A 19294-nucleotide genomic window follows, 5' to 3' on the forward strand; every position below is an offset into this window, starting at 1 on the left:
GTTGACTGACCTTTTTCTTCACTCACTCTGATGTCTTCTCGTGACCCAAAACAGCTCTCCCTCGTTGACTATGTTAAAGGCTACTCATCAAAGCCCTCTCCGTTCTCCAGCTTCAAAACTATCAGCATACCAGCACCAATTCTCCAACAAGCCGGGCCTCTTTTGACACGTACTCGATTCAAACAAAACTCCAAAAATTCTCTGCTCTCCTTCTCACAATAATACAGAATCAAAGAGGTATTTCGTCTTAATTTGATCTGTCTCTCGTTCCACTTTTCAACACTATTCTCCACTATCAAACAGTTACTGGTACTTGCTAACTATCTTTCCACGAAAACGTCGAACTGCTCCTCAGCGATGCCAAAAACATAATAACTTCTTTTTCAAACTCTCTCAATCATTCAAACTACTTTTCCCCTTCCAAGTTGCCAAGAATCATAAACAATCTTTTCCATTCGACAAACAAACAGTCTTTTTCAAAATTATTCCGACCATCCTAATTACTTTCGGGGAACTATACAACATTTACTCGTGTTGAAACAAAGATATTAAAATTCCAAACTATCTTTTAAAACCACTTTTCTCGAAAATGATAATTACATCTAGCTGTGGATTCTATAGTTTCCGTAGTAAACAATCTTTTTCCATTTTAAACCTAAATACATCGTCCTTTTCACTTTAATTATTCACAAAAGTCTTTAATGGTTCATCGGAAAACTCATTAAAGGAGAAATCCACTTACATCCAAACTAAATTCTAATAAATATTTACAGATCAATATACAGGGTGTATCAAATTTATGTGCCCGCGTTATTTAAAAAATTTAATTTAATTTTTATTTTGCCTTTGATTGATAAAATTGAAAACACAATAACATCCCCGCCTTGTTTTGAGATAAAATCAGTATTAATAAGTGCAACAAAAATATGATTTTCTCTCGACAACAACACTTTTCTATTGTGTCAAAATATTGAGTCCCACCTGAAAAACAATTGCTTTCTTTTTCCCAGTGTCTGTACTTAGATGGGATATGGTAAGTTTTCGATCGAAAATTTCCTAATTCTTTAGTGTCAAATGAATTTTCATACTTTTTGGCTACTCTGTTTTCTTCATTTATTAAATTTTCACATTCCCTCAATATTACACGCAGTTCCTTCTCCTTTTCTTCTCCACATATCAATTTTATTTCTTCTTTTTTCTTTCTTAATCTCTCAGCTTTGTTTAACTTATCCACATACCTTCTCTCATCACGATCTTGACATTTATCTTTATCCTCCTCGTCTTCATAGGAATATTCCCTCCATGATTTAAAATCATACCAAAACGAATAAAAGTGTTCCACCTCTTCCTTTGTCGAATTTTCAGTTCCTAATTTGGGCACCCGTGTTTTTTCAGACCATCGGGAGTTTAGGTCAAAATAATACGTAAACGTTTTATAAATGTCTTTTTTTTTATCACTAGTACAAGGTAGATCATTGTCGAATTGTGGATCAACAGAATCGTACGCTCTTCTCCTACTTATATTTCCTAGATGTTGTTCTGAAGCTATTTTCTTGTGGCATTTTTACAATTTTAACTATTTAGAATGGGAAATAAGCCACAATATTATTAAAAAATGATTTTTATTAACGTTTCGACGCCCAAATCGGGTGCCGTTGTCAAAATACAAAATACTATTAATATAAACAAAAATGTTGTTGCTTAGTAAAAAAATTCTTCTAATAATTTATTTAATTTGACTCATTTATATCGGCAATTCAGATACATATGATACATTTTAAAGTAGAAGACTTTAAAATGATATTGCCAATATTTATGAGTTGCGTTCCTGGGACGACTTTATTGAAAGATAGTTCATTCGATTACATGAAATCAACCCCAACTCAAGAATATCCGTCACAAAAAAATCATAGCATGTGATCTGTCTTTAAAAAGACAACCACATGCAACGGTGACATTAAAATTCTCGCGTTAGAGATCTCATAGTAAATCACGAGGGAAAACCAGGAAAAACCTCGTGATACTATCCGGACATCGTAAAATAAACGTTAATAAAAATCATTTTTTAATAATATTGTGGCTTATTTCCCATTCTAAATAGTTAAAATATTTCCTAGAGTTTCATAAACCATTGTTAAACAGGTAAAATAGTCATCATCTGTTTTGATTTCTTCCCCTAGCGCTTTACGTTTGTCAGGATGTTGCTTTAAGACTTTCTTCCTGTAGGCAGTTTTGATAATGTCATCTGTTGCTTTGTATCTTATATTTGGGATACCTAGGACTTTGTAATGATCTTGTGACTTCCATTCTTTAGGGTCTAAACTTCTCAAATATTCTACATCGTCTTCATAGTCCACGGTTTCTGGAGTTAGTTCTTCCTCTTTGTCCTCTTTTGGAATATCAACTTCTAGTTCGATTAAGGGATGTTGCACAAAACGAAGTTCAGGTTCTCCTCCGCCTACATTTTCGTAAATAAAATAATATCTCAGCGCGACTGCTGTGCAAATAAAACTTTTTTCAATTCTGGCTTCTCCCCTGTTTACTTCTTCTTCAAATAACACAGTTTCAAAGGTATCTCTTTCGCCTTCCTTTTCTATTCTGATCTCTTCTTCTTCTGGGCTCATCTCATCTTTTGGGGAATCCCAAGCTTCATTTTCTTTTGTCAATCTTCTTTCTTCTTTTTCTTCTTCTGGGCTCATCTCTTTTTTCGAGGAATCCCAATCTTCATTTTCTTTTATCCATCTTCTTTCTTCTTTTTCTTCTTCTGGGCTCATCTCTTTTTTCGAGGAATCCCAATCTTCATTTTCTTTTGTCAATCTTCTTTCTTCTTTTTCTTCTTCTGGGCTCATCTCTTTTTTCGAGGAATCCCAATCGTCAATTTCCACCGTTTGTTTTTTGTCAAAATTATCCTTTTTCCGTTTCTCATGTTCCTTGTCCATTTCCAGAATGTCCTGTTCTTTTTCTTTTGCTTGTTTTGTTTCCTGTTGATTGTTATCCATTTTTTGTTGTGTTTCCTTCATCGCTCGTTTTGTTTCTTCCTGATTTTCTTGCATTTTATCCATTTTATCCATCTTCTTTGATGTTTCTTCCTGATTTTTATCCCTTTTATTTAAAATTTCATCCCATTTTTGTAACTGGAGTTCCATCAGTTGTATTACTTTACCTATTCCTGATAATTCCTGTTGTTCTGATGCCATGATTGTTGTTTCAAAAATGTCTTCTTGTTCTATATGTTCTTCTTGTTCGAAATGTTCTTCTTGTTTTTTATTTTCTTTGCTTTTGCTTCTGGTTGTTATCGACATGTATTTAAAATTTATCCCCGTCTAATATGAAATTCGAAAATACCTTGTATGCTGTCGAGACGAAAATTTTTCTCTCCGCAAATATAATCAATTTATCCCACAAATTTTTAAATATTTCAAAATTCAAATCAATCTAAAATAAAATAAATATGTAAAATTGTACCTAGATAAAAAAATTAAGTCAAACAAATATTTCAAAAATTTTAAATATATCAAACTTTTTCCGACGGGCAAATAAATTTTCCTTCACCTGTTTTCCGTTTCCTACTCCCTTCAAATTCACAACCAGAGAGACTTTAATGCCCCACGTTGGCTCGCCATGTTGTTATGATCTGCTTCTTATTAATTTTATATCAATTATTATTTATCTGAATAATTATTTAATTGTCGCAAATCATACACACATACATCAAAAACAATAAAAAAAATCTCAGGGTGCCTTTTTATAATCTTAAAAAAATGTCTAAATAATCTTACGTTATACTTATCTTCTCTCGTGGGTTCAGTATCTCTTAGTTGATCCTAATCGGGGTAAAAGGGTAAAATAGGAAAAAGCAAAATAAAGCAAAAATATAAAATAAAAATACAGAATTGTCTTTTATTTATCAAATTCAATACTCGAAAAATCTCTCAAATCTAAAACCTGTGGACACAGATGTCCGAATGAAATTTTACCACTTAAATTTATTTTATTTAAAAAAAAACAAATTATCGGTTTGTTCCCGATGACTTTGGTACAACAAAATAAACAAAACCAAATTATGTATTCGCAAGATTAGCTATACTTCCTATTTACTTTTTGAAATATTGGAATTTTAATTCCTACGCTTTTTTCTCAAAATTTTAGTTTCCGAACATAAAAATATCTTTCACATAAGTTGACTGACCTTTTTCTTCACTCACTCTGATGTCTTCTCGTGACCCAAAACAGCTCTCCCTCGTTGACTATGTTAAAGGCTACTCATCAAAGCCCTCTCCGTTCTCCAGCTTCAAAACTATCAGCATACCAGCACCAATTCTCCAACAAGCCGGGCCTCTTTTGACACGTACTCGATTCAAACAAAACTCCAAAAATTATCTGCTCTCCTTCTCACAATAATACAGAATCAAAGAGGTATTTCGTCTCAATTTGATCTGTCTCTCGTTCCACTTTTCAACACTATTCCCCACTATCAAACAGCCACTGGTATCTGCTAACTATCTATCCACGAAAACGTCGAACTGCTCCTCAGCGATGCCAAAAACATAATGACTTCTTTTTCAAACTCTCTCAATCATTCAAACTACTTTTCCCCTTCCAAGTTGCCAAGAATCATAAACAATCTTTTCCATTCGACAAACAAACAGTCTTTTTCAAAATTATTCCGACCATCCTAATTACTTTCGGGGAACTATACAACATTTACTCGTGTTGAAACAAAGATATTAAAATTCCAAACTTTCTTTTAAAACCACATTTCTCGAAAATGATAATTACATCTAGCTGTGGATTCTATAGTTTCCGTAGTAAACAATCTTTTTCCATTTTAAACCTAAATACATCGTCCTTTTCACTTTAATTATTCACAAAAGTCTTTAATGGTTCATCGGAAAACTCATTAAAAGAGAAATCCACTTACATCCAAACTAAATTCTAATAAATATTTACAGATCAATATACAGGGTGTATCAAATTTATGTGCCCGCGTTATTTAAAAAAATTTAATTTAATTTTTATTTTGCCTTTGATTGATAAAATTGAAAACACAATAATACATTAGCACTTCGAGACAAGCAGCCTCATAACTTGGTTTACAATCTTTCTCCATTATTGCTTGTTCTTCGCTTTTTCTTCCCAATTAGTTGCATTGACATACCTCAGGTCATCATTAACTTCATGGCTCCATCTGATCCTAGGTCTTTCTTTTCTTTTTTACAACCTTTCTTGCTTCATTTATTTTTACTTCTATACCCATGTCCTTGTCGATAAAATTTTCCACAGCTTCTCTTAATACCTTTGGATTATTTGTATCTATCGGAATGCTTTGTATAACTATAATTTTCCTTCTTTTGTCGCTTTGAAGGTTTTGAATTCTCTCGTTGCAATTCAGTATTTCTTTCCACAAAATATTAATTGCTTGTAATATTTTTTTTTTATTATTCTTCATCACTGATATTTCGTTTTTATTTTCAATAATTGTTCTTTTTTAAGTTCTTTTTGTTGTTTTCTTATTTCTTCTGTGTCCTGTTCAAGATATTTTAACATAGACGTCATTTGCATTAGCATTTCTTTGTTAGATACGTCATCTTTCTTTGGAGATCTTGTTGTTTTTTAGATTGTTTAAAAGCATCCAAAACATCTGTGGCTTTTCTTTTCCCCAATTCATCTGCTGTAGTTGAATCATCGGCGTCACACATTTTGCTTCCACCGCGATAGGAACTGGTATCCAGGTCAATCCTTCAGAAATGCCCGTTTCTCTCAGTATAAAAATTTCTGTCTATTCTTAATAATTAAAAAACTTATTATTCTATTTTTAATAATTAATTTTTTTCTATTCATATTGCAGTTATATCGTAACTTTTAAAAATATTCGTTCCCACCTCAAATATTTACATATTTTAACAGTTTTTGTTAACTTTAGTTCTTTTATTTGCCGATAAATAATTAATTTCAACTTTAATAGAGGTTATTAAAATATAAATCTACTTACAGTTTCGAATTGCAATATGTTATTCCAAAGCATTGAAAATATAAATATGGACAGTTATAAATTATAAATCTTCATTTACTTTCAATGTTTTAATAAAGCATTGTCTTTTTAGGTTTGCATCATTTAACAAAGCTTTTGATTTCGACAAAGGACCTGAACTTCCTTGGGCGGAATGTTCAATAACAATAGAAAAAGACAAGGAAGATAAACCAGCTCCAATAGCTAAGCTGGAGTCTTTAGACGAGCTAGACCTGGTAAGTTAAATATACGTACGCAAAATAGATTGCTATAAATATGGATAGCTGTTGAGACGCCAGGCTCACGATACAACTTTTTGTAAATCAACTTCTTCTTCTTCAGCCTGTATTCGTCCACTGCTTGACATAGGCCTCTTCCATTTGCTTCCATCGATCTCTACTCTTGGCAATTCTCATCCACTGCTTGCCCGCGACTTGTTTGATATCATCTGCCCACCTCTTCTGCGGTCTGCCTACTCCTCGCCTGTTCTCTCTTGGTCTCCAGTTTGTTAGTCTCTGTGTCCATTTTTCGGGATTATCTCGGGCAACATGTCCGACCCATTGCCACTTGAGCCTTGCTATACGTTCTGCGACATCAGTAATCTTTGTTCTTTCACGAATGTCGATATTTCGAATTCTGTCTCTCAAACTAATCCCTAGCATGGCCCTCTCTATCGCTCTTTGGGTTGTACTGAGCTGCTCTAAGGTTTTCTTTGTAAAGGCCATGGTCTCCAGTCCATATGTAGTTACAGGCAAGATATATTTGTCATAAACTCTATGTTTTAGACACATTGGTATATCTTTATTCTTCAAGATAAAGCTTAACTTGCCGAAAGCTACCCAAGACAATTGTATGCGTCTTTTTATTTCGGCTATTTGGTTTTATTTGCCGATTTTAATGGTATGTCCAAGATATAACATATAGTGGTCTACATTTTCAAGACTGACGTTGTCAATAACAAGATTAGTTTGTACATTAATCATTATTTTTGTTTTCTGAAGATTCATTTTGAGACCTATTTTATGTGACTGATGGTTTAATTCTTTCCTCATTTGCTCCAGTTCCTTGATATCTGTACTGAATAATACTATCTCGTCCGCAAACCTCAAATGACTCAAACGTACACCATCAATGTTTAGACCTTTTTCGTTCCAATCGAGCTGTTTGAATACATTTTCCAATGCTAAGGTAAAACGTTTTGGTGAACCTTATCTAATACCTTTACCAAGGTGAATGTAAATGAACCAATATGTAGGTTTTATAGACAGATATCTTAATAAATATTTTTGAAACTTTAATACGAGCCTTGTTTACTTGAAACCCATCTTTTGTCCAAAAAAAAATTATTGGTAAATAAATATGTCTAGAAATAATTACCATACAATGAAGGCACATACCCCATTGGGTGCGTTCACCAGACCAGTGCGCTGCGTCAGCGCTTTGAAACTGTTTAAGATTTTTCAGGTGAACGTTATGTCAATTTCGGGTGAACGTTATGTCAATTTAAGCTAAACTTCAACGTGTTGACGAAGCGGTCGCCATTTTATTCAACGTAGTATTCGCATCGCTTCAATATTGAACGTGTTTAAGAAATATATTGTAATGGCGCGATTATTTGAAAATATTTACTTTATAATGGTCTTAATTATAAAGTAATTGAAACTTAGGAGATACATAATTTTATATGCTCACTAAATTGTAAATCTGTGTATCGAGGAACAATATTTTCAACATAATTCATATTTCTCGTGACAATTATTATTTATTTATGGTGGGAATACTTCATCATCATCCGATTGTTCTGCCAAGTCCAGCACAAGCGCAGCCAGCAGCACTAAAAATTATTTCTTGTTCATTTCATTATCAAACAACAATAAAGGTAGTATCATATTATCCATTTTTGAATTAAATTTGTTTAAACCACGTCCAAGTTGTCGTTGAACGATATAAGGTTTGTTCCAACACGACCGAGAACCGTCACGAAACGGTAAAACGCTCCTGCGCAGTAAACAAAATCCGTTCCAACAAAAATATTATCGTCATCGGATCGTCCATCCCACTGTTCCAACAAGAATTGTAATCTTTTAGTGACGGTTTCGTGATGATCATTTCAGTAATCGGGAAATAGGGTTTTTCATTGATTGTCATTTGTTTCGAGCTTTTGTCATGTGTCACCTAATATTAATATATCTTTAGCTTTTATCATTGGATATACCAACAACAAAATAGATATTGATAGATAAATCAGTTATCAGTCAGGTAACCGTTCCAACATCGGTTTCCAAATTACCGTCATGGGACGATAACTGGGCGATACAATTACGAACATGCGCACAACAAACGGTACAAGTAGTTTCGTGACGGTTTCTGGACCGTCCAAAAGTTCATGTTGGAACAAACCTATAAATAAACAAAAACAGCGAATCCCGTTTTAGGTTAAGTTCATAAAACATGTGAGAACACAAAACAAAACCAACTATGAAAGTGTCAAACGGAAAAATACCATTCACCAGACTGAACGTAGTTTTAAAGCGCTGAAACACAGCTGTTTAGTTGAAATTTAAACCGATTATTTCTGGTGAACGCAACCATTGTTTCACCAACCGATGTATACCATGCTTAAATAATTCATGTGGCTGCTGCTGAAAGAATTCTTTTACATTTTGTATTTCTTCGTCCAACTGAAAAGATCCGTTTTGGCGAAAAATCGCAACGCAATAAATCGGGACTAATGGACCAATGTTCTAATATTCTCTATCTTTTTAGTTTTAGGTTTTTCTGGAATTGCTCTGATTGCAATTCGATGATTTTCTCTAATCAAGTCTTCTTCGCATGCCACATTCCTGTGTGGTGAACCATTATTCAAAGCACCTGGTCGCGGTAGTGATGTTGATTATAGTTACTTTCGAGTATTCGTTTCAAATCGTTACTTTTGTATAAAGTAATTATTTACAGTATTCGTTACTTTGATTACTATGATTACCTTTGTTACTTTTGTATTTGAGTACCGGTAATCATTATATCGAGAATCGTATTTCTCAGTAGGTAGGTATTTTGTATAAAGTAATCATTTTTTACAGTATTCATTACTTTGATTACTATGATTACTTCTATTTATTTTTTGTATTTGAATATCAGTAATCATATCCAGAATCGTATTTCTCAGTAGGTACGTATTTTGTATAGGTATTACGATATAACAACGACCTTCACCGATCTGTTTAAGGGATAAAAATGATGTTCTGAAGCTATTTCCTTGTGGCATTTTTATAATTACGTATTTTTTATGGGAAATAAGCCACAATTTTACTAAAAAATGAATTTATTAACGTTTCGAAGCCCAAATCGGGTTTCGTTGTCAAAATACAAAATACTATTGTAAAGGATAAAAATGATTTGATTACTATGATTACTTTTGTTACTTTTGTATTTGAGTACGGGTAATCATATCGAGAATCGAGAATCGTATTTCTCAGTAGGTAGGTATTTTGTATAGGTATTCCGATATAACAACTACAATAGTCGTAGTCGCTACTCGCTCTGATACGATTGGTACGAAGTGTTGAAGTAATCAAAGTAGATACAATAGTCGTTACTCGCTCTGATACGATTGGTACGAAGTAATCAAAGTAGATACAATAGTCGTTACTCGCTCTGATACGATTGGTACGAAGTAATCAAAGTAGATACAATAGTCGTTACTCGCTCTGATACGATTGGTACGAAGTAACGAAGTAATCAGAGAAATCAAAGTAATTAAAGTAGATACAATAGTCGTTACTCGCTCTGATACGATTGGTACGAAGTAATCAAAGTAGATACAATAGTCGTTACTCGCTCTGATACGATTGGTACGAAGTAACGAAGTAATCAGAGTAATCAAAGTAACGATCTGCCTCTCTGTATAGTAATCGTTACTTTCGGTATTCGTAAGTAACGAGTATTTGTAACGAATAGTTACTTTTTCAACATCACTAGGTCGCGGCTTAACATTTTTTATCTTCCACTTATCTGTCACCCGTTTTAAATTCTATATAAAAAAGGTTTTTTATACATATACACAATATTTCTAAAACATATTACTTTGTAAAAAGTTAATTTTACTCCCTATTTTATAGTAGAAAATATTACCCAAATGATCTTTTTCTCTCGCACTTATGTAATATGTCTCTTTGTTTCAGGAATCTCCTCTAGGAAGTCCAAAAAAGCCGAAGAAATAACAGAATTGTTTTTAAGAAGTCGTTTTTTTTTTAATTATAATTATACATATTATAAATAAGAATTAAAGAAAATGTTGTCTGAAAAGGTCAAGTTATATCCAAACTGATGGTCCCAATATTTGGGACAAGCTTTTATAGACTGTTAAATAATATATTGTTGTACATTTATGAAAACAGTGAGATATATAAAAAAATTATTTCCGTATATTTAAGGGCAATACAAACTTTGTTTATTAACACGAAGTTATGTACGAAAAAAACTCGAAATTTTATCACAATTCATTAACCTCTTGAAAAATGTTTTGGCCTTGGTATATGTGCATACTTAACACTAAATTGTTCTTCATGTGCACTCTTCAGTCTAGTTCTATTGTTGAATTGATAAATAGGAAAGATCATAATTAAAACATATTTTTTATTCATTTAATAAAATCATTTAAAACATAATGTGTCTTAAACAATTTCTGAAGTTTTATAGAAAAATATTGAAACCAAAATATATCCCTAAATAAGTATTTCGTATACAGGGTGTCCCAGACTAGTTTATCCAGGCTATATCTCTTAAACGAATAGAGATTTTCGATTGGAACAAAAACTGATATATTCCATTTATAACACTCTTTAATATGGCGTAGAAAAAATCATCCCCTAAATATTCATTTCTTGGTTACAACCCCTAACTTTAATTTTTTTAATAGCACCCTGTACATTTTTTATAGTTTTCGATGTGATCTTCTATCGTCTATTCAGCAGATTTTTAAAAATAAAATCGGTTTGTAAGTAATCAAGAAAATATCAGTTTATTTTTGTTAATTATGTGTCCCAGACTAATTTATCCAGGCTATATTTCTTAAACGAATAGAGATTTTCGAATAAGGCAAAAACTGATCTATTCCATTTGTAATACACTTTAATATGACCAGAAAAAAAATAATACCCTAAATATTCATCCCTTAGTTACAACCCCTAACTTGAGTTTTTTAATAACACCCTGTAACTAAGGGATAAATATTTAGTATCTAGATGATTTTTACGCCATCTTAAAGTGCATTACAAATAGAATAGATAAGCTTTTGTCCCATTCGAAAATTCCTATTCGTTTAAGAAATATAGCCTGGACAAATTAGTCTGGGACACATAATTAACAAAAATAAACTTATATTTTCTTGATTACTTACGCACCGATTTTATTCTTAAAAAATCTGTTGAATAGACGATAAAAGATCACATCCAAAACTATAAAAAAATGTACAGGGTGCTATTAAAAAAATTAAAGTTAGGGTTTGTAACTAAGGGATGAATATTTAGGGGATGATTTTTGCTACGCCATATTTCAAATGGAATAGATCAGTTTTTGTTCCATTCGAAAATCTCTATTCATTTAAGAGATATAACCTGGATAAATTAGTCTGGGACACCCTGTACCTATACCGTATATACAGTGCTAGTCAAAAGTCCCCTCGCCCCTTTTGAACGGTCATATTTTAATAGTGAAATTTGGAGGGAGAAAATAAACGGACGTAGGCTTCCCAAATGCGAGATTTCACTTTCTCCAGGACTTTTATTATGGGAGAATTTGGACCAATCACGGGTCACGGATTTTAGATTTGACACTTAACAATTTAATGGCAACTTTCGAAAATAGACCTTATGGACCCGTTTACCACAGTAGGCACAGTATTAACAACAAATTTCTTTTTATACCTCTTTCATTTTGTGGTATTTTTATCCATTTTTATTTTGTTGTGTAGTATTCTGTACTTTCATTGATATTTGTAGGTTAATTGGATTTACATTTATCAAAATAGAGTGAACTCTGAAAATGAATTCAAATGCAGAAGGTGTAAGTGTAATAATATGTATGTGTAATGATATGCAATAATGATAATAATGTTATGAAAATGTAAAATAAATACACCTGAAATATAAATAAAAGTGTTTTAATTTATTATCAAAACAAATTTTAAATAATAAATGAGGCATTTTTGTTAGATCTAACTTCCAAAAAACAAGTTACAATCAAAGAAATAAAATAATTAGGAGGTCATCGATTGTATTAGGACATTTTTTCACATTTTTCTATACTTGGAGTCACACAAAAAAAGAGTAAATACTTTTGGAATGTTTATAAATTCTTTATAGAAAAACAACCAATGTCATCTTGTTCTTATTATGGTATTCCCTTTAGTACAGACTTTGAATGAATCCAATTCAAATCTACACGCGCCAGATATAACCACACACAATACCCCTTAAATCGTTAAACGTACACACATTTAAAAAATGACCAGAAATGCCTAAAATGAAATAAACACATAAATACCATTCTAGTTCTTATTTTACCCGAATTATTTATTATTGTCTAATAAGTAAAGTATACCTACACAAAATTGATAAAGAATGATGAGCAACAGCTCTAACAGCTGTTCAAGTGTCAAATCGAAAATACACAAGTCCTGGAGAAACTGAAATCTCGCTTCTCAAATAACAGGTGACGTAATAGTGACAGATGACGTTATAGAGCCACTTTGACAGATAATTTTAAACACGACCTTATGGCAAATAATATCTCGTTTCAAAGGTACTAAAAATACATATTCAATCATACTAATTTTGTTGGGGTTTAAGTTGATTTTGATGAATAAATTAAATAATTAATAATAAATTATTATTGTAGTATCGCATTTAATTAATAAAGATTCAAACGTCCGCCTATGGTTATTTGTAAAAAACGTTGACATTCACGTAAAAACAACTGGAGAATTGAAAAACGTCAACAGAAATATATTAAGAAACGAGGAAGTTCGTAGACGAACCGGAGTGGAAGATATTATCGAACGTATTAAAAAGCAAAAATGGAGATGGGCGAGACATATTGCAAGAATGAAAGACAACAGATGGACAAAATAATTGCTTGAGTAGAGACCACGAGTAGACAAGCTAAGCCCACAAGGCTAAGACCCGGCGCAAATTGAAACTAAGCCAGACACAACCTGCGCCGGCGGGAAGGGTGATCCGTGCATATATTTTTTTAGCGTGCCGCATATTGAACACAACCTAACCCAACCGTTGGCTATCGACGTGGCGAATAGAGACGGGTAAATCAGTGCGGACATGTAACGGTTACTTTTGATACCGGTTCTCAGTGGTACTGAGTACAAATACTGATTACAAAATACTGATGAATCTGATCCTTGTACTGAATTGAGTAGGCAACTTAAAATCGGTATTGCCGTACTTGTAACTAGTAACGTTTTAATAATATCTTACACGTCCCTAGTAGTCGTAGCGGTATGACTTTCGAAAACATCGAATTTGATCATAAGCGGGTGCATAAAACGATATTTTACACTGAGTATTTTATTTCTGCACATAATACCTACATATTTAAAATAATCTCTCCCCTACTGCTCGGTCATAACTCATATTCCTCAATTTACTGCTCGGATCACAATCATTTACAATTACTGCAGGATCGCAATCATTTACAATTACTGCAGGTCATAATTCATAAACCCTCCGCTACTGATCGGTCATAAAAAATAACACTATTTGTAATAAACAAAAATGTAATATGCTGACAAGTTGAATTTGAGGGTAATACGATATTTTTATCGATCACGGTTTTAAGTAACATGAATATTTTCTAATAATGTGTTTTTGTAAAGGCATAACTTTGATTATTAATTTCGTATAGCCGCTTATTTAGTCTACCAAAAGTTATCAGAATTTAATGACAAAGACAACGCAGTTTTCGCTCGGGGTGTTGACTATGCTAATATTTTTATTTATCATAATAAATTGTACTTAGGTACCATCCGTATTCATTTCAGATACGTCCACTTCGCAAACAAAATCAAGTAAACATAAACATCTGGCGGTGAGTCACGCGTCCCACGGCCCAAGAAAACTGTACGCCGATGACAAATGTTCCCAAGCTTGACCTGCGAACGAATGAACTGATAGTAGTATGCGCAGAACTGTTTACGCAGTTCGCCGGCGCAGGTTGTGTCTGGCTTAGGTTCAATTTGCGCCGGACCTTAGGAAGACCCACAACGCGATGGAACGACGACCTCAAAAGAATTGTGACCAATTGGATAGCAGATGCGCAGAACAGAAGAAGAGGAGGTCTATGTTCAAAAATGGACAAATCAGGGCTGATTGATGATGATGAATGACGTTTAAGAATAGTCTTTAATATTCTCAAGAAGATTAAATTGGACGGAAGAGATAGTAAAAAAATTGGTTATTGGTATACAAATCAGGTTGCTTTTGCTTGAATTGATCGAAACCCATAGAAAGCAGTGGCGGAACCAGGGGGTGTCTCGGGGATCATGACCCCCAGACGTCCAAAAAACCAAGAGCTCTCAAACAAAAAAGAAAAGAAATTTGAGGCCCATCCAAAAAATAATTGTAAACCCACTTATCCTGAGTGCTAAGACCAAGTGACCGTGCATCAGAGAAAAGTAATTAAATCACCCTCAAGACCCATTATGACCCCCCTCCTGAAAAAAATTTCTGGATCCGCCACTGATAGAAAGACATGTGAGATATAGGGTTGTGAACTTTCGCTTTTGATGTTACATATATGTATACTAAAAATTTATTGTTAGATGAATCAAGAAGTTATAAATATAAATATGTTGTTGTCAACGAAGTTGCTATTAACAACTTCTATTCAAATGTTATAGAGAAAATAGATAGTAGATAGCAAGAATCGTAACCCTAACAATTATTCTCATGAAAAGTCGCAGGATTTTATAGAGAGTGTAACAAATTATAAATGCCTAGTTTTTGAGAAGAAGGGAGCTGGAAACTTTTACATAACTTAAAATTTGCTGTCCCGAGATGCATCTCGATATAGTCAATTGTGGGTTTTAGGATCCTAAATACAAATACTGAAGAAACTAAAAGTGCGAATTTTGTCATAAAATTTGGTATGCGGTGTTGGAATAATATTTGGAACAACTTTTTCAAATATCTTTTTTCGATATCTCTAAAGCGAAGCAAAATATCGGAAATTCACCCTGTTTGTGGATTCGCAGTACCTACCTAGGCTGCGTTTATAATTTAAATTTCAATTGACTATCTTAAAAAATGTGAACCATCAACCTGTATGACTGTGCAAAATTTCAAATCTGCATTTATTTTGATAGCCGAAATATAGGGGTGTCTTCATCTTTTGCAACACATTATATAATATATTCAATAGTATTGTGTATAGTCACGTGCTTGTGCATGGAATAAACGTAAATTTCTTAATTTGTTCATGGCTATGGTTTGTGCGTCTCTAGTTGTAAAACAACATAGTTACATCTTCAGTTATATACCAAGGCAAAACAACTTGTATAAAGATATAGTATTATTAAAATAATATATTGAACATTCCAATATTTACAATGTGATATATATCCGACTAACCGATTAATCTAATAATTTTAACCCTGCATTGGCTTGATATTTTATAGTGTGTAAGAATCAATTGGTGATAAAACTCTCTTTGTATGAAAGCTTAAAAATTTTATCAATTATCATAAGAAAATCATCAACCAAGTTGCCATGACTACAAAAAATAAATAGAAAGAAGAATAAAGAACATATTTTTGAATGGAGAGATTTGTTGAGAGAGAAACTGTTACATAATGAAAAAATGGGAAGTAGTTGCTGAAAAGAGTAAAATAAATAACAGTTGTATTGACAACCAAAGAAAGAAGACAACTATTTGGAAATAAGCAGTACCTATAGATTGATAAAAAAAACTTACATTGCATGGAAAAACTATAAATGTACCATTATCAGACAGCCTCTAATCTATAGAGCCTATTGTAAGAGACAGAGAAATAAGGTATCATTTCATGATGAAGTTTTACTCAGAAAATATTGTTAGTAAAGCATCCGACAGGATTGCTCCATAGGAACAACTACAGGCAGAAACAATATGCAATAAAAATAAATAATATAGTTGTAGAAGACAATGATGACATGCAAAGTGCAATGTATGGTCCATATTACTATGAGAGATGCAAATACGATATCAAATCAGATCCAAGGTATAACTCAGGCTTAGCTAGACTCCATCACTCTTGAAAATATACCTATAGAGGTTCATATATTTGGAAAGAGATATAATTAGCCAATTAGACCTCTTGAAACAAGTGATAAGGTGCATTCAAGTACAAAAGTACAAGACAACATGATAACCAGATCTACATAAGAAAATAAAGGAGGTAGGTGGAATATAAAGAAAAAAGAAGTTTTCTAACTTAGAAATGAACAAGGACAAATGGCACAAGATTATAGAGAGAGGAAACTCATATAGGAAAAATATATCAGCAAATCTCTTTGCAGACGAGGGGCTTGAGCTGGAAGTCGTTCAGGAAAAAGTGATAGATGTTAACAAATTATCTGGTTCCGATATCACAATTGAAGAAATTACTAGAGCAGTAAGTGCCTCGAAAGATGGGAAAGCAATTGGAAAGCAACCTTATCAAATTCCTGTTGAGTTACTCAGATTGTTAGATGAAGCAGGAATGACGATATCCCAAAGAGATTTTTCAACCAGATCTATAAAAAAGGAAAATTCTATGTCCAATGGCTTGTATCTACCTTTATTTCTTTGCCAAAAAATAACAACGCAACAAAGTGTAAAGACCACCGACTGATAAGTCTAATGAGCCATTCTTTAAAATTATTCCTCAAAATTCTTCACTACAGAATCTCCACAAAATCTGATAAGCTTATTGGTTGCTCACAATTGGGATTTAGAACATGCCTGTCAATCGTCAACCTTAAGAATGACTTAAGGGAAACATTTAGGAGTAGCAAAAACGTGGTAAAATAACAATAATAATGAAGTAGAAAATAGGAAAAGGGGAGATCCTCATCCTGATATTTAATATTATGGTTCTGAGAAAAAAAAGTGCTAAATCAAAAAGCGTATGAAAAAATAATAAAAACGAATGTTCTACTGAAAATATAGTTATAGTTCATACCAAACCCTTCTGTCAGTGCGTCATAGATTATCGAATTCTCTCTAAATCTTAAGTTGGAAGTGACAGAAAAACGTACCTCCGTAATTATTATACGTAAAACTTAAAAAATTATGTATTCGTTGTCGGGTATTTGCATATTAAAGTGACATAGATATATACTTGGTTGGCGATTACAATACTTTAAGTAGATAACCAATCAATGATGCGAATAAAGATAATTTGACACAAAAGTACTCGATCGTGACAGTACTTTAAAAATGTCAACGGGTAATATGACAATTTGTAATTTTAGATTAGTATTTTTAACAACTAAAGGTAAATATTTTATGTCGGACATTGTATAGTGAAATTTCATTTTATATTTATATATTTTTTCATTCAAATATTTTAAATATTAATATTCTGGCAAATATTTGTATAAATATTGATATTTATATAAATATATAAATATTCTGACAACTGCTGCAAGACTGCAAGATTTAACTAAAATGTGATGCAATGATTCGCGACATTCTTAAAATCCTATAATGACGTCAAAATTAATGACGCATTGAAAAATGGGTTTGGTATGAACTTTAAAGCACTTTTCGTAAATTGGATATCTTTTTGTTTTAAATAAAAAAAGCATCTGATTGATTCTAAAAATGCACATTATCATAAGTGTATATTTATCAATATTAAATTGTTAATAAACAGAGTATGTAGAGAAAAAAATCCGTCTTATAATATTTATACAAGAATTAGGTAAAGTCGAAGAAAAAAATTATTAAATAAAATAAAGACAAAACATGACTTATTACCCATTAAATAATAATTTGTTAAAATGATTTGTTAAAGCTTGTTTTTGGCATTGAATCGCTTTAAAGGTACATTTTTGTAAGCACAAATTATATGTTTATACACAATTTTATCATATTTTTAATAATATGTAATATTGAATACTCAATAAAAGGCAATTTGCTGCTAAAATAATCTATGATGACTTTGATTTTTACTTTATCATTATTATCCTTTCTGTAGTTTTCTTTTATTACTTCAAAGTAGACCGTTCACATAGGGATTTTCATCGATTGTCATTTGTTTCGATCTTCCGTCATGTGTCTTATAATATTAATATATCTACTAGGGTGGGCCGTTGAGTAATGTGTTTTTATTTTGTTTTTTTAATTCCTGACCCCAGAAAAGATGTATGATAAGATAACTTACTTCACAGTGTTTTGTTTTATAATTAAATTTATTTTTTTCCACTGCCACAGAGCTGTATAAGAATGAGATTTTTTCGAAAAAATCTAATCATCTAATAAATGTCAAATTAGTTTTTTTATTTATTATGGTCGCCTGAGCCAAAAAACGTGTTTGATAAGATAACTGCCATCATAGTATGTTTTTTATCCGATAAATAATTTTTTCCACTACCACAGAGCTATAAAAAGTAAGGATTTTTCAAAAAAATATATTTTTTTGTATGGTAGATTTTTTTTCATACAAAAAAAATAAATTGAGCCAAAGCTGACTTTGGTTTGAACACAAAAAGTAAACGAAAATACGCCCTCTCAACCGCTTGTGTGTGACAATGGTATGCTGTTACATAATATGCCAAAAGACTGGTGTCGGGATTTTCAACAACTTCCCTTAGTTGGTCTTTTGATAGCTTCGTAGCTACACGAGGCTCTGTTTATAAAACTTTCTGACAGTCGATAATCTCAAAGTATTCCTTAGCAAAAAAATAATTCTGCTACTATGAAATATCGCTTATCTTTGTAATTTAATTATTTCCTCTTAAAAATTGTTTAAAATCCCAGTTGTCTTATGTTTTTACGTTCACCAAATAATAGTATAATCAAAATAATATTCTCTGGACTGCCAAAGTATCCCTTTCCTTAAATATTTTTGTAGACTATATCTTTTAATTCTGGTATTAAGAAGAGGTCTGCTCGCAGAGTCATATTGTCTTGAATAGATGATGTCTTGCACCATAAAGTCATGATGGTTGAGTCTTAATGCAAAACCACATGGGCGCATACACTTTTATTCTAAAATGGCTTAGTATTTGTAAATTTTCCGAGGGGTTT

General features: G+C 32.3%; 1 protein-coding gene across 9 annotated transcripts in view; it reads left to right on the forward strand.

Moving 5' to 3' along the window:
• Nucleotides 1-18182, forward strand: part of LOC126881865 (potassium voltage-gated channel subfamily H member 6) — a 1259880-nt gene extending 1241698 nt beyond the window's left edge. For all 9 annotated transcript variants that reach the window (XM_050646514.1, XM_050646508.1, XM_050646507.1 and 6 more), the window contains 2 exons: nt 6105-6246; nt 10192-18182. In XM_050646514.1, coding sequence (XP_050502471.1) covers nt 6105-6246; nt 10192-10230 — 181 coding nt within the window. In that variant the 3' untranslated portion in view covers nt 10231-18182. The remainder of the gene's footprint in view (nt 1-6104; nt 6247-10191) is intronic.
• The last annotated feature ends 1112 nt before the right edge of the window (nt 18183-19294 follow it).

Source organism: Diabrotica virgifera, chromosome 3 (assembly GCF_917563875.1).
Source record: "Diabrotica virgifera virgifera chromosome 3, PGI_DIABVI_V3a".
In the NCBI taxonomy this organism is placed as follows: domain Eukaryota; kingdom Metazoa; phylum Arthropoda; class Insecta; order Coleoptera; family Chrysomelidae; genus Diabrotica; species Diabrotica virgifera.